Source organism: Bidens hawaiensis, unplaced genomic scaffold (assembly GCF_021521415.1).
Source record: "Bidens hawaiensis isolate Kalapana, Puna unplaced genomic scaffold, B.hawaiensis_p1.1 tig00000190_1, whole genome shotgun sequence".
Lineage (NCBI taxonomy): Eukaryota > Viridiplantae > Streptophyta > Magnoliopsida > Asterales > Asteraceae > Bidens > Bidens hawaiensis.
The window spans coordinates 6,801,674-6,818,606 of record NW_027491020.1 but is presented as its reverse complement, the minus strand read 5'-3'; the positions used below and the strand labels follow the sequence as shown (position 1 = coordinate 6,818,606).

General features: G+C 38.2%; 1 protein-coding gene across 1 annotated transcript; it reads left to right on the top strand.

Moving 5' to 3' along the window:
* Positions 1-14,840: 14,840 nt before the first annotated feature.
* On the top strand, positions 14,841-15,571 carry LOC143591414 (uncharacterized). The gene is made up of 2 exons (XM_077071643.1): positions 14,841-15,290; positions 15,407-15,571. Exons 1-2 carry the CDS (start codon positions 14,841-14,843, stop codon positions 15,569-15,571), a joined length of 615 nt encoding a protein of 204 aa, XP_076927758.1.
* The last annotated feature ends 1,362 nt before the right edge of the window (positions 15,572-16,933 follow it).

Genomic DNA, 16,933 nt, shown 5'->3' with positions numbered 1-16,933 from the left:
CGGTAGACAATAGTTACGTTATATTTAATGTCGGGTACATGAATTACCATAGTAATTATACGAGAATACATGGTTTACTGTATTGATTGTACGTGAATATATAATTCATCATATTGAATATGCGATTAATCGATCGATAATTATTGAAACCCGAACGAATCGAGGGTTCAATTATAGACGATATCTATAATATTTAGTGATTTTACGAAGCATTAATGCTTCGGGATAAGTAAAGTACGGCACAGAAAAAGAATTTCGATTTAACGATACGTCGGTACATTAAACGAAATATGAATACCAAACCGAGCAAGATACCATCATTCAAGCCGAAAAAGATGCGCAAATAATATTATTAAGGTGTTTTAAGTAAACAAGGGTTATGGTTTAAACTTTTAAATGTATTAAACCGGTTTAAATGAAATGCATTTTTAAAAGCCGAATTAAGCGTCTAAACGAAAAACGAACCGAACCGAGTTTATCCAAAACGTTATCCACATCTGGAAATCTTAATATGTGGATGAGAATGAAGGAGGTGGGCCCCACCCCACCCCCCTCAAAATCTGCCATAAGGTGGATATTTCCACCATAATTTCATTTCCCATCTTCTCAAGTAAATAACCAAAGAAACCTCCATCATCTCTCTAGAAATCCAAGGATTTTGAAGACAAAGCAAGGTAAAAATCGAGTTATTTACGTTCTCATCTTCATTTCTTGAGTTTATTTGCAAGAAAATGAGGTTTCAAGTGAAAAAAGGGTGAAAACCCGAGATGAAAACCGATTCTTGCATGATCAAGTGATGTATACGGGTTATACAAGGGATCTTGGTCCAAGAAAGGAGTCAAACGAACCAAAAACGAATTTTTACGGTTTAAACTTTAGTTTTAAAACAATAACCGAAACTATGGTGTAAAAGGCTTGATGGTGAGTGTAACTTGCTTGGTATTGTGGTATATTGGCTGTAGGTTCTGTGTTTAGTTTGTAGCTAAGGCGGAAAAATCGAGATTTAGGCGTGTAAAAGCGGAAAGAGCAAGGTATTTCGGTTTATAAATTTGTATATGTGTTTGGACAGATTGTGATGTAGTTTGAGCTGGGTCACGAAATTTTGCAGGGATGATAAACATATGAAAATATGACTTCTGTGAATTTTTGGTAATTTTTGGATAAAAATAGAATATTTGGTGAATTTAATGCTAGATTTTGGCTAAAAATTGTGAAAAATAGTTAAAGACCATGAACAAATTCTGAAAAATTTCAGATAAGCTTTTTAGGTCATGTAAAGGTCACACACAAAATTTCGGGTCATTTGGAAAACCCTAAGTATGATTTCTGGATAAACGAGTTCCAGAGTTTTTAGCTCGGTTTTGGCATAAAAAAGAGAATTTGAAAGTGAGTCTGGATCTGTAAATTTTTACAGGGAACTTATGGTATGGCAGGGGCTATCCTGGAAAATTTGGGATTTTTCGGGTGTCGTTTGGTATTTACGGCATATTTAGTGTTTAAATGAGTTTTAAAAATGGATAAATAAATATTAAGTACAAAATAAATTTTGTAAATATTTTTATAAAATTCTAAACTGTCAAAATGTTATTTTTGCAAAATCTCAAGATCCGAGGATGAACGGATATTTATTTGGAATAAAAGTGAACTTTTATAATATAAAACGCGTAAACCAGCAAAATTCGGGTAGACGAGCTGACTGGTATACGAAAACCCTAAAAATAAGCTGTTTTCATATTATTTATTAAATCGAGTAAAAACGAACCATCCGAAAATAATTCGGATGATTTGCGTAATTTTTATTAGATTAATAGTTTCCGGTACGTTAAAAACGGATACGGATCCCGTAGCTAATCGGGACATCGAAACGGTAATGAAATATGAGATAATGTAATTTGAAGTATATTAATGTATTCAGTTTTCTTTATAAACAATGTGGTTGATATCAGAGGTGTCTGTGGCGCCCCGGTTACGTTTCCGCTGCGGTTGCGGGGTGTTACAGAAGTTGGTATCAGAGCCATTGATTATAAAGATTTAGGATGTCTTTAAAAGATACCTAAAATATAACCGGAGGCTCAAGTATTGTTGAAACTGAATATCAACTAATAATATATGGTGACGAGTATCGGGATGAACTCGGTCGGACAAGTGAGTTATTATGGTCCGGAACATAATAACAGACTTGTCTGCACGAGGGAATTCAGGGGAAGTCACTGGGTACATTAATAGGTAAAAATGGCAACATATGTGTAAAGTATATAATATTATTTATGCGTGCTAATGTGTGTATATATATGTGTACATATCTTGTGGGTACATGTATTGAGAAATAGGACCCGGATAAGGAACCGGGGGATGAAATAATAAAAGTACCGAGGATGCTGAAATTTCTAGAGCATCGGTTGATGATAAGTCTGACTTATCGGGCCATAGTTATGATAGTACCAAATTAGATCTCCCGTTTGACATTAACCAGAAATATCTAGTAACCGTCACTCCCAACCAAAATTAATAAATCCCTTACCCTACCAATACCGGTACCGTATATCTTAATAACCCCCTATGTTCACCCGAACCGCCGACCCTCACGTACGGACGGACATGTACCTGTACCTGAACCCATTCTTATTCCATTAAGGTAAAAAAATAAATAAATAAAATAAAATAAAAAATAATAATAATAATAATAATAAATTTGATAATAAATGAGTAGATAAAAATAATATATATAAATATATATGTGTATTTCTCACTCTCAAACATATGAGACATACCACCTCCAGATCGAGAATTACCGATTTTAGCGAACCTAGAACGCCTGAGGACATTGACTGAGCAAGTGATAGAGTTTCCCATAATAGTAATTGATAATATTTGAAGGCAACATGGGTTGCGCGATTACCTTGAACCTTGCAACTCCCTATGTTATCCTTACATCCGTTAGATGCCTATACCCATGTATACTCGAATAGAATGATTACCCATACACAAAGAGGTGTTGGAATCATTATAGCATAGTTGGTTGTTCGTTCGTAGGTGGTATACCGTGTATGCCGGATATACAAATAGACACGGATATTATAACTCCGTGGTACGTAATCGTTTGGTGCTCACGGTGAGCATGTATCGGTTATGCTGACATGCAGAAGGATATTGAAATCAAGCATATTAAACATTAATCTTTGTTGAGAAAGATCTATATGTCAGTTGGTGACAAGGGTTATGAAACATATTTAAACGTTAACCGATGTCAGGTTAAGTCCATATGTTATTATATTTGTGGGACATATATACTAGATACTGGTATGTGTAATATGTATGATAATATTTGGTGTGTATGTGTACCTGCTTTTATGATTGAGCTGGTAACGAGTTATATGGTGATATTAGTATTGATTACTGCGTACGGGATGGGTACGGAAGAATGACATAAAAAGAGTAACTCCAATGATGGAGATTGATATGATTCAGTTGATTGCTCAAAGATAGCAGATGATGATACCGAATGTCGTATCACAGATCACTGCTAGTGTTGATGCAAATGTGATCCCAGAATTATAGATCGAGCAATCACATGATTATGAATATTTCAATTCTTAGTGTTATTACTAAGAGTGATAATGTCCCACCGAATACTATTATGACTACAAGTATTAGTTATAAACTAAACATGAATAGTAGTCGTAATGAATTAGATCCGGTATGAAGGATATGTTTGTTGGTTGTGTTAAGGAAATTATTAATAGTTTACTGATGGTAAAGGGAGGAATAGATTAGCGAGTGGATAGAAAAGATCGAAATGGTTAAGGATATTGGTAAGAGTCTAGAACATTGTGTAGTGAAATATGCTACAGATATGTTGGTAGATTATGTTGTATCGTGATGGAACACGATGGTACAAAACTATAGTTAGAAAATTATTACTCAGATGATATGGTCGGAATTTAAAATTCTTGGGCTAGAGCACTTTTATTCGAGTAATTAAGTTCAGAGATTGGAAACTGAGCTATGGAAGATAGAAATGTTGTGTGCTGATCACTTAGAACACGCTAATCATTTGAAGGAATTGTCATGTCTGGTAACATGGCTAATTACTCCTGAAACTAAGCGAAGTGAGCGCTATATTGGGGACTAACTCCATCGATAAGGAGTATAGTCAATCCTGTAAAATATACAACCTTTGGAAGGGTTGTGTCACAAGCCAGCATTGATATATTTGACTCTATGGGAAGCGGACTGGAAGGACGTTAGGTGAGACGTCGAGTGTTAAAGAAGAGAAATGATAAAGGTATAGTGCAAGATAGGCTTTTGAATAAGTAGGTATGTCCTACAACCCAGAATTATACTAAGACTAGTTTTGGTGTGAAAACATGAACCGCATGAAGGGTCCTTCCCTAAATGTGGAAAATATGGTTATCGGCAGGAAGAAGAATGTCGAGTGATAGTAGGCCACAGGTGTGGTAAAGATGGACGTAATGCCCCAATTGTAGAACCAATTGAAGCCATGTGAACCGGCAACCCCAACCCATTCGTGTACAACCACTCCGAACCCAACAGCTTCAATAACAATCCATCCAAAGAAATCAAATTATGCCAAACAGTTGTACTTGCTATGAATGTGGCAGTACAGAACGTTTCAAGAGAAATTGCCCAAAGTTGAACCAAGGTGTCGTTGGAAGACGAACCTCATGACAAGCATCAACCTCTGATCAAGCAAGGAGCCGTGCTTTTGTGAGTAATTCGAATAAAGCACGTCATGATCCAAAGGTGGTATTAAGTATGTTGTAGTTTTAAATCAATAGGCTTCAGTGATATTTTTACGGTCGCCGATAGAAGTTAGTTCCTGTTAACCTCCTACCATTTGGAAAGATACCGATTAGTGAAACTATAGAACCCTATACTGTAGAATCGCTAACGGTAAATCCCTAATGGTTAACTAAATTGTTCGGAATTGTCCTATTATTCTGAACGATTAACCTTTCCTTATTGACCTACGACCAGTAAAGTTAAGAAGTTTTGACGTAATAGTTAACATGGATTGGCTAACTCAACATGAAGCTGAAATCAAATATGAAAAGAAGATGATTAGAAGCTCTCTTTCGGACGATGAAGCGATTAGATACAGAGAAAAGTGTACGGTATTATGTTACCACTCTAATCTCATCTTGAGATGTTATAATATTTACGTCAAGAAGACGTGGTGTATTTAACAAACGTGATTGCCACAGATTTAAAAGAAAACATATAGAAGATGTTCCGGTGATACGTAAATATCCAGAAGTTTTCCCAAAAAAAAAAAAAAAAAAAAAAAAACCGCCTGGAATACCACCAGCATGACAAGTTGAAATTCGTATCGATCTAATACCAGGAGCATATCCTATTGCCAAAGTATCTTACCGACTTGCACCAACTGAAATGCAAGAATTATTGGATAAGGTTTTATACGACCTAGTTAGTCACCATGGGGTGCACCAGTGTTATTTGGGAAATGAAGGACGGAAGTGTTAGGATATGTATTGATTAGGGAGAATTGAATAAAGTGACGATCAAGAATAGGTATTCACTTCTTCGAAGTAAATGATCTGTTTAACCAACTGCAAGGGGCGATTTATTTTTAGAAAATTGATCTTAGATATAGTTATCACCAAATGAAAAATCCAAGAGGAGGACGTTGCAACAACAGCGTTTCGGACTCGTTACGGCCATTATGAATTCTTATTTATGTCGTTCAGGCTAACAAATGCGCAGGCAGTGTTCATGGAACTCATGAACCGAGTCTGTAAACTTTATTTTGACAAATTTGTCATAGCGTTCATTGATGATATTTTGATATATTTGCAACGTAAAGAAGAGCACGAACGACGTTTAAGGAAAATTATGGAAGTGTTAAAGCAAGAGGAGTTGTACGCGAAGTTTTCAAAATGTGATTTTGAATACAGAAAGCATAATCCCTTGGTCATGTTGTAAAGCAACAAGGATTTCACATAGATCCAAATAAGATAGAAACCATTAAAATTGGCAGTCACCCAAGGCGCCAAAGGAAATGCGCCAATTTTTAGGACTAGCCGGAGACTATCAGCGGTTTATTGAAGAATTTTTAGCATTACCCAACTCATAATCCTTTGTACGACGCAAATGTTCAAATTTTATAGATGATAAGAGACCGCAGTCTCATATTCCACGAAGACGGGTAAAATTGTTAAACGATTAGGATTGTGGGATCCGATATCGTCCAGGTAAGGCTAATATAGTAGCCGATGATTAAGTAGAGAGGATCGGATTAGACTATTGATGATACGAATATCTGAAAGGATTTTATTAATGGCCGAGTTTGGAGAAAGATATGGTTACGTATGTTGGTGAATATTTAAGTTATGCAAGAGATAAGGCTGCACACCGAAAACCCTAGGGAACGCCACAACGACAGAAAATTCGCCAATGATAGTGGGAATAAATTACAATGGATTTCGGGACGCAAATTCCCAATATATATCAAAGGCATGATGTAAATTGGGTAATCGCGGATCGATTAACCAATCCTCGCATTTCATCCCAATCCATGACGATTACCACAATGAATTCTCGCCCAAATTCATGATGGTGAAATGGTATCTCGTCGTGGAGTACCATTTTCAATTATCTCAGATCGAAATAGTCATCCTACTTCCATTATTGGAAGGCGGGGAAGGAAGCATCGAGAGCTTGAAGCTTTCTATGGGTGAAGTAATTATCACCAATTTGTTAAATTGAAAATGGGCGTCAATCAAGCCATAAGATTTGAATTGATTCGAGAAACAACCAATCGGATTTATAATATTTAAGATAAGTTAAAAGCAGCGCGAGATTGGCAAAGGATCTATGCCAACATTCAAAGGAAACCATTGTCACTGGAAAGAGGTGACAAGGCATTTTTAAGACATCACCTTAGAGAGGTGATATAAGGTTTGGCAAAACCGAAAATAGCTCCTTAATATATTGGACCTTATGAGACTATCTCCATGATTGGTCATTTAGTTTATCAATTAAAGTACTCCAGGAGCTAAGTACTATACATGATGTTTTGCCATGTATACAGATTGAAAAGTACCTAGGCGATGAGGCAACGAAAGTACCAGTAATGGAGGTACTCATAGAAGACATGCTTGATATCATAAATAATTCCGTAGAGATAGTAGACGGGAAAACTAAACAGTTTGGACACACCAAGCTTTATTGATTAAGATTAAGTGGAATTCACAGCGAGGACCAGATTATACCTGGTAACGCGAGGGTGAATTCTGAAGGAAAAACCCCCCACCTTTCTTTCGGAAGGGGATAGTGGGCGTGTAAAACTTCGAGGACGAAATTTCTTAACAGGGGGAGAATGTAACGATTCCGACGAAACCAGGTATACCCTAACCGGTAGACAATAGTTACGTTATATTTAATGTCGGGTACATGAATTACCATAGTAATTATACGAGAATACATGGTTCACTGTATTGATTGTACGTGAATATATAATTCATCGTATTGAATATGCGATTAATCGATCGATAGTTATTGAAACCCGAACGAATCGAGGGTTCAATTATAGAAGATATCTATAATATTTAGTGATTTTACGAAGCATTAATGCTTCTGGATAAGTAAAGTACGGCACAGAAAAAGAATTTTGATTTAACGATACGTCGGTACGTTAAACGAAATATGAATACCAAACCGAGCAAGATACCATCATTCAAGCCGAAAAAGATGCGCAAATAATATTATTAAGGTGTTTTAAGTAAATAAGAGTTATGGTTTAAACTTTTAAATGTATTAAACCGGTTTAAATGAAATGCATTTTTAAAAGCCGAATTAAGCGTCTAAACGAAAAACGAACCGAACCGAGTTTATCCAAAACGTTATCCACATCTGGAAATCTTAATATGTGGATGAGAATGAAGGAGGTGGGCCCCACCCCACCCCCCTCAAAATCTGCCATAAGGTGGATATTTCCACCATAATTTCATTTCCCATCTTCTCAAGTAAATAACCAAAGAAACCTCCATCTTCTCTCTAGAAATCCAAGGATTTTGAAGACAAAGCAATGTAAAAATCGAGTTATTTACGTTCTCATCTTCATTTCTTGAGTTTATTTGCAAGAAAATGAGGTTTCAAGTGAAAAAAAGGGTGAAAACCAGAGATGAAAACCGATTCTTGCATGATCAAGTGATGTATACGGGTTATACAAGGGATCTTGGTCCAAGAAAGGAGTCAAACGAACCAAAAACGAATTTTTACGGTTTAAACTTTAGTTTTAAAACAATAACCGAAACTATGGTGTAAAAGGCTTGATGGTGAGTGTAACTTGCTTGGTATTGTGGTATATTGGCTGTAGGTTCTGTGTTTAGTTTGTAGCTAAGGCGGAAAAATCGAGATTTAGGCGTGTAAAAGCGGAAAGAGCAAGGTATTTCGGTTTATAAATTTGTATATGTGTTTGGACAGATTGTGATGTAGTTTGAGCTGGGTCACGAAATTTTGCAGGGATGATAAACATATGAAAATATGACTTCTGTGAATTTTTGGTAATTTTTGGATAAATATAGAATATTTGGTGAATTTAATGCTAGATTTTGGCTAAAAATTGTGAAAAATAGTTAAAGACCTTGAAAAAATTCTGAAAAATTTCAGATAAGCTTTTTAGGTCATGTAAAGGTCACACACAAAATTTCGGGTCATTTGGAAAACCCTAAGTATGATTTCTGGATAAACGAGTTCTAGAGTTTTTTGGTCGGTTTTGGCATAAAAAAGAGTATTTGAAAGTGAGTCTGGATCTGTAAATTTTTACAGGGAACTTATGGTATGGCAGGGGCCATCCTGGAAAATTTGGGAATTTTCGGGTGTCGTTTGGTATTTACGGCATATTTAGTGTTTAAATGAGTTTTAAAAATGGATAAATAAATATTAAATACAAAATAAATTTTGGAAATATTTTTATAAAATTCTAAACTGTCAAAATGTTATTTGTGCCAAAATCTCAAGATCCGAGGATGAACGGATATTTATTTGGAATAAAAGTGAACTTTTATAATATAAAACGCGTAAACCAGCAAAGTTCGGGTAGACGAGCTGACTGGTATACGAAAACCCTAAAAATAAGCTATTTTCATATTATTTATTAAATCGAGTAAAAACGAACCATCCGAAAATAATTCGGATGATTTGGGTAATTTTTATAAGGATTAATAGTTTCCGGTACGTTAAAGCTAATCGGGACATCGAAACCCTGTTATGTTTTCATAACCTTAATCAGTTTATCAGTCAACAACTATTTTCGAGTCGTGTGTGACCATACTCATTTTCGAAACGTAAAAACGGACAACTGTGCTAGGCACGCAAAACGGGAAAAACGGGCCGATAGTGATTTTGACTATCGGACATTATACGACATCACAATCTGAGTCCAGAAACCTATTTTTGGGTTAACACTGCTCCCAGAATGGTTATATTACTGGGTAACGGTGTTCCCCGAGTGACCGAATGATACGGTTAAAGATTATATAAACAATAATTGTATAATAACGATCGTAGGGATCATATTACAGATTGGACGTGTTAACTGATAATGACTGTTGTTACCTGCTTGCATGTGCTAAGGTGAGTTTCACGAGCCCCTTTTTCTGAATTGTTTTTAAATATTTTCTCGGGGCGGAAAGCATGTTACTATTAAAATGTTTAAGTACATACTGAACGCATGGATTTGCGTGTATTTATATATATTTTATTGTACGGGAATCGTACGGAAATGTACTAAGATGGTGATTGTCTGAGTTGCTAACATTGTAAGGCCCCGCAACACGAGTGATTAGCTAAAAGCCGGTATAGTGTGAATAGTACTATTGGTCTGACAAACCCAACAGGTCCGGAATGGATTTGCTGATGTTTCCCAGCCAGTTGCACATGTCTATTTTGTTGTTATTTAATTTGCTATGTAATGTTAGGCATAGCGGTTTAGGGCAGGTTCGTGGGCGGAGTATGCCACGGGGTTGTATGTGGATAGTCAGAGGTTTCACTTGTGGGCTCAGCATAATTACATCGATAATATTATATTATGATATTGATTTATCATGGTTTACTCGAATTGTGAAACTCACCAACTATTCGTAGTTGACCCGTTTTCTCACATGCATTTCAGGTACGATTAAGATGAAGTGATTGCTTACGTTCTAAGTGCTTGATGTGTGTAAGATTTGCATGCGGGATGTTACGATACATTATATTAAATAGAATTATGTATCGTATTGTATGATGTGTGTATCACCTAGACGGTAATGAAATATGAGATAATGTAATTTGAAGTATATTAATGTATTCAGTTTTCTTTATAAACATTGTGGTTGATATCAGAGGTGTCTGTGGCGCCTCGGTTACGTTTCCGCTGCGGTTGTGGGGTGTTACAGATGTGTTCCGCAGACTGCAGACATTTTACCTCTGAAAAAACAAAGAGCACCTTAGCAAATCTAGAATCATCTTTGAAGGTCCTAGGAGATACGAAAATCCCGATCATCTATATACTCTCACCAGCAATAAGAGAACAAGAAGTTGTGGAGATAACAACTAACAAAGAAATTGTGCTTTGGGATCCATTATCCTCAAATAATCAAGGATCTTGGATCCTCCAGATCAAGAAATCATTCAAGATGGAGAGATCCCCGCCACAGAAATCCTAAAACCTTCAAACTTAAGGTATCACAATTAGGGGTGGCAATCTTGACCAAAAATCTTTCAAATGGGTCAATTTGAGTTATTTTTAAAATTAAATGAGTCGGTTTGGGTTAAAGGGTTTAACTAAATGGGTCAATATTAGTCATTTGAAATTCCATCCTTTTATTTGTGGGTAAAAATGGGTCGATAAGTTCAAAGAAATGGGTCGATGTGGGTTAGTTTCCTAAGGAAATGTGACAAGTTTCGGATCAGAAAGGGTTTTCGTACATAGGTTTTCGACACGAAATGGGTTTCATATTGGAACGGGTCCGGTTCAGGTTTCAAGCCAACACGAGTTTCACCCGTGACGGGTTGGGTTTTGGTTTCTTTTTGGTCGATTCCGTAAAACCCAGTTTGACCCTAACCTATTCCGACCCAAACCAAAACAACCTTTTTTATAATTGACCCGATCTGAACTAAACTCATTCTGACCCAAACTCGTTCGACCCGACCCAATCCATTTGCTACCTCTAATCACAACACATCTTATTACATGATATTCTGTATAGGAATTCTCTTGCAGGTCCATACTTGAGGTGTATTGAGGAACCTGAAATCCAAGAGGTACTCAAAGACTTTCACGAAGATGATTGTGGTAATCACACTGGAGGCAGAGCCCTATTCTCTAGAATTCTAAGAACATGATACTTCTGGCCAACCATGAAGAAAGATGCCATGGAGTATTCAAAGAAGTGTGATGTTTGTTAAAGACAAGGCAACATTCTGCACCAACCAGCGGAACCTATGTATCCTATATTCTCATCATGGTCTTTCATGAAGTGGGGGATGGATATTGTGGGTAAGCTACCTAAAGCACCATGATGAGTTATAAAACACACTTATATTTCCGTAACTTTTTATCATATTTTAAAGGCATAAGTATATAATAAATAACGTTTTTAATTCGTTTTAACTTGATCTTACAAAGTTTATTATTTTGTGTAGGTGACGAGTTTTAAAAGAGAAAAGGTTCGGATTTTGGAGGATAAAAGAGGCTCGTATGATCAAGTTTGAAGAACCAAGTTAAAGCTCGGCCCGACCCATTTATAAGAAGCCTTACATGTGTTATATATAATATATTATAACAAGAAAAAGAAAAAAAACCTTGGCACCTCTAAAGAGAGCCGATCGGAAGAAAAAGAATAAAAAACTGTTTGTTGTTTGTGAAGGTGCACGGCATAGGAGGGGTTTGTGAGTGGTCTCCTTTAAGGAAACACACAATTATATATTGTGTGGCTGGGTTTTAATCTCACGTGGGCAGCAACCACAAATATATATAAACCAAAACTATTATAAAATAGTCCGATTGGAAACTACAGCCAAGGAAAAAGAAGAAAAATATTTTTTTAAAGCTTGAGGCAGCCAAGAGAGGAAGAATAACATCAAGGGAGATTTGGGACAGTAGAATCTTCATCAATAATCTCGGCCCTAATCATAAGTATAACTCTTATAAACTTTGTGTTCTTGTTCAAGATTCATAACTTATTGATTTGATCTTTAAACTTGATTTCTTTTGCAATTGAATTGAAGATTGAGTTGTTATTGATCTTGATAGATTGTTGAATGATTAATATGATGTTTATGACGATTAACATGGCGTCTGCTAAGAGTTATAGCTGCTTTCCAAAAGTTATGTTAGGCTAAACTCGTTTGTACTACCTAGGTGGAGATGAATATTGACGTTGTTTGACGGTTTACTTGGCTTTAATTGATCACATGACGTATTATTATTGAAAAGCTTTATTTATTTTGATCTTGGATGTGTTAGTTATTGTTTTTATATAATTTTTGCATTTGATTCTCCTTATTGCCTTGATTGATTGATTTTGTATCGTTCGGTTAGGGTTATTCGGTTAGGTCTTAGACTTGGTGTTTTTGATCTGTTTGTGGTTAGCGCGGCCATAGGAATCTTGAGTAAGATTAATTATTAAAATTCAATAGTTTCACCTTCCTTGCGACCGAGAGGTAATAGGGAGTTGGTTTGTCTCGCGTCTTTATTCGGTTAGGTTAGAATTGCGCAAGAGTGAGTTTTGGTCTTATCCGGTTTAGTTTTGCGTGCAAATATGTGTCTTAGATTGGGTTAGATATTGTTACCCCTTTATCTCTATAATTGCTAGTACCAATATTTTGCGGGTTTTGTGTCTTTGAGTCCGAGAGGAGTTGCGTCAGTAGGGTACCTTAGTAATCTTTTTCCCGATGTGTTTATTCAATCTTCTTGAATTTTTGTGCATTAGTTGGTGAGACCGAGAGGTGATCTAGCGAACTTTAATGAGCCTTAGATGATTATTTTAAGATCCCGGTGTCGTGTGATTAGTTAATTCCATTAGCCGTTGAACTGTCAATAGGATTCTTGCCTAGGTAGTCATTTCTCCATATTCGTTAAAACCTCGTTAAGTTTCGTTAAGTTTTCTTGTTAGTTTCGTTAAGTTAAGTAAGTTAGTTAAATTATTTAAAATAGAAGTTAAAATAAAATCAATTAAATATTAAGGTAGGACTTGGATTAAGGTTTATAATCTGAGCCGTTCTCATATGTCTTTGAGTTCGATATCCGGACTTTCCCGATCTTTGCTATACGCGACCGGTACACTTGTCGTTTGTGTGAACTAGGATAGATTGTTTGGTTTTTAAAGCTTAGTTGCGATTCGCGTTTATTATATATATATTTTCTCACATCAAGTTTTTGGCGCCGCTGCCGGGGCACGGTGTGAGGCAATTAGAGAACGACCCGAGTTTGGGGACTTACATGTTTCTTTTTTACTTGATCATTTGTTTTTGTTTTTTTTTTAGTTTAATTTTAGCCTAGTTAATTTTAGTTTTTCTTTTTAGTCGTATGCGTCATACCCGCTCACAAGGACTGCCGAAGCTTGAAACGTTTGATAATACCGAGAAATTCGTGCCCGAGAGAGAGCGTTCTGTTTCACCGACAGGTTCTGATTCTTCTTCTTCTTCTGTTTCTTCTGCATCTTCTAGGGATAGGAACATGGGTGAGCAATCGCCTAGGAGAGTAGTAGCTGACTATGGTAGGCCGACTCCGAATCCTCATTCTAGCATTACCTTACCAAACGGTGCTGATGCTGGAAACTGGTCCATTCCTGCCCACGTCATGCAACTCATCAAAACCGCACTCCAATTCGAAGGGATAGAGATTGAAGATCCTTCAAACCACAATGACATGTTTGTTCAAATCTGTGAAACTTTCAGTATCGGCAACATGAACGATGAAGCCATCTATCTCCGTCTTTTCCCTACTCACTTGTCGGAAAAGCCTACAAATGGCTTAAGTCACTACCTGTAGGATCATCACCACTTGGGCGGGCCTTCAAGATAAATTCATGACCAAATTCTTTCTACCATCTAAATCCGCTGGACTCCGTGAGGAGATTTGTTCCTTCCGCATGAGATCCGACGAGTCTTTCGGGGAAGTTTGGAAAAGATTCAAGGACCTATTTCTTAGTTTTCCTCATCATGGTTTAGATAAGTGGATGCTCATCAAGAAATTCTACAATGGAGCCACACAGCACGTGAGAGAGATGTTGAACCATACTGCTAATAGGAACCTCCTTAAGAACAAAGATCCCGATAAGTGTGTCATCATTTTTGATGATCTTTCAGCGAGCTACGAGGGGCACGGGGGTAGAAATTCTTCCACGTCATCGAGAGGCGTACTTCAGGTCGATTCGAACACTAGCATGCAAGCGCAGATTGATGTTTTAAACAAACTCGTTAGAGATCTTACCGTTAAGAGCATCGCGAAGTGTGAGGTTTGCCGAGGGGGTCACGACACCATTGACTGTCTTGTTAGCCGGATAGCAATCAGGAGGAGGTTGAATTCGTCAACAACCCCTTGAGATATCAAAACCCCACCTTCGGCAGGAACACTGGATGGAGAAATCAGAATAACTATCGAGGGGGATAAGCCAGTGGCTACCAAGCCCAATACCAAAACCAACATCGAGAAAATCTATTCGGGCAGGGGAGTTCAGGTCAGGAAAGTTTGTAACAAGTGGGGAGAGAGGAGAAGAAAGCATCACTGGAGGAGATGATGGTTGAGCTGCTGAAGCGTGATGAGAGGAACCGAGTGACAAAATGAAGCGAAATTTGCAAAACACGATGCTATGTTGAAGAACCAAGCCACATCTCTAGCTAATCTTGAGCGTCACGTCGGAGAGATTTCCAGCCAGTTGTCCAAGAGAGCACCGGGTTCACTACCGAGTAATACTGAGAAAAATCCGAGAGGGTTCGCCAAAGCAGTGACTACTAGGAGCGGTGCAAGAAGAGAAAGAGAGGCTGATCCTTTGAGAGTTATCACACCTGCGGTCGATGAAGAGGGGCATTTGGACGAGGAGTTCCAGATGGATCCTCCTCCTGCCGAGGCACACCAGCAGACTATTCCAGCGAGTACAAAGTCACCCGATAAACCTTCATCATCATCTAACCCACCTCTGAGAATCTATAAACCTAAATTGCCTTATCCTAGGAGACTCCAATCGGACAGAGACGAGGAGCAAAACTCCAAATTCCTTGAACTTCTCAAACAGCTTCATCCGAACAATCCTTTCCTTGAGGCACTTACACGATGCCCAAATATGCCAAATTCCTCAAGGACATTCTTTCAAATAAAGAGAAGCTGGCTGAGGTCTCTTCTATTCCGTTGAGTGTTGGGTGCTCTGCATTGTTGCAGAGCAAGTTGCCTGAAAAGATGGCTGATCCAGGGAGTTTTACAATTCCCTGCATCTTAGGCGACGATACGGTTCAACATGCTTTGGCTGACCTTGGGGCCAACATCAATCTCATGCCGTATTTCGTGTTCAGTAAGTTGGGTCTTGGTGAACCGAGGCCAACCTGAATGAGTATCCAACTTTCTGATTGTTTCGTGAAATACCCGCGAGGGGTGGTCGAGAACATGCTTGTTCGTATCGACAAGTTCATCTTCCCGGTGGACTTTGTCATTCTGTATATGAAAGAGGATGACAGTGTCCCGCTCATTTTAGGCCGACCATTTCTTGCCACCGCACAGGCGTTGATCGACGTCCGTGAGGGAAAATTGATTCTGAAAGTTGGGGATGATAACGTCACCTTTGACATAAGACAATCACTCAAACACCCCAAGTCAACGAACGACTCCGTGTATTTCGTTGACACCATCGTATCGCATGTGCGGGAATTTTTCACTGACATATGTGGAGGACCTACCTTGGACCCACAAATCCTCTATAGGGAGATTTCAGAGGTCGAGATGGTTGCCATGACCACTCAACCATTGATGGATGACACCGTGTCACCACCCCTAGATTCAGAGTCAGCTGTTGAGATCCTGCGAGACGATCCGAAGGACCGACCCTCTATTGAGAGCCCTCCTCCTTCCTTAGAACTTAAGGATCTACCTGATCATCTGGAGTATGCATATCTGGACGAAGAGAGGAAGCTACCCGTCATCATCACGTCTTCCTTGACTGAGGTTGAGAAGTTGAAGTTGTTAAAGGTGCTGAAAGCGCATAAGGAGGCGATAGCATGGAAGATTATCGACATGAAAGGGATTAATCCCTCGTTCTGCACTCATAAAATCCTCATGGAGGATAATTTTAAATCTTTCATTCAGCCTCAACGGAGGCTTAATCCGAAAATGCTAGAGGTCGTTAAGAAAGAAATCATTAAACTCCTTGATGCGGGAATCATTTTTCCCAACTCTGATAGTGCCTAGGTGAGTCCGGTCCAAGTGGTTCCGAAGAAGGGTGGCATGACGGTTGTCACCAATGAACAGAACGAACTTATTCCCACTAGTACCGTGACCGGTTTGAGAGTCTGCCTCGACTACCGCAGACTGAACGATGCCACTAGGAAAGATCATTTCCTCTCCCTTTCATTGATCAAGTGCTTGAGCGTTTGGCGGGTCAGCAGTACTACTGTTTTCTGGATGGTTTCTCCGGGTATTTCCAAATCCCGATCTCTCCCGATGATCAAGAGAAAACCACATTCACCTGCCCCTACGACACGTTTCCCTAAAAACGTATGCCCTTTGGACTCTGTAACGCTCCAGCTACCTTCCAGCGATGTATGCTGGCGATCATTCACGACATGATCGAGGATTCCATGGGGTCTCCATGGACGACTCTTCTGTCTTCGGGAATTCTTTTGATCATTATCTCTCCAACCTATATAGGATGATGGCTCATTGCGTCGACACCAACCTAGTATTCAACTGGGAGAA

Coding starts and splice junctions, on each gene's coding strand:
- LOC143591414 (XM_077071643.1), top strand. CDS start 14,841: ATGTTGAAGAACCAAGCCACATCTCTAGCTAATCTTGAGCGTCACGTC. Junction 15,291..15,406: donor CGAACAATCCTTTCCTTGAG/GCACTTACACGA, acceptor GCATTGTTGCAG/AGCAAGTTGCCTGAAAAGAT.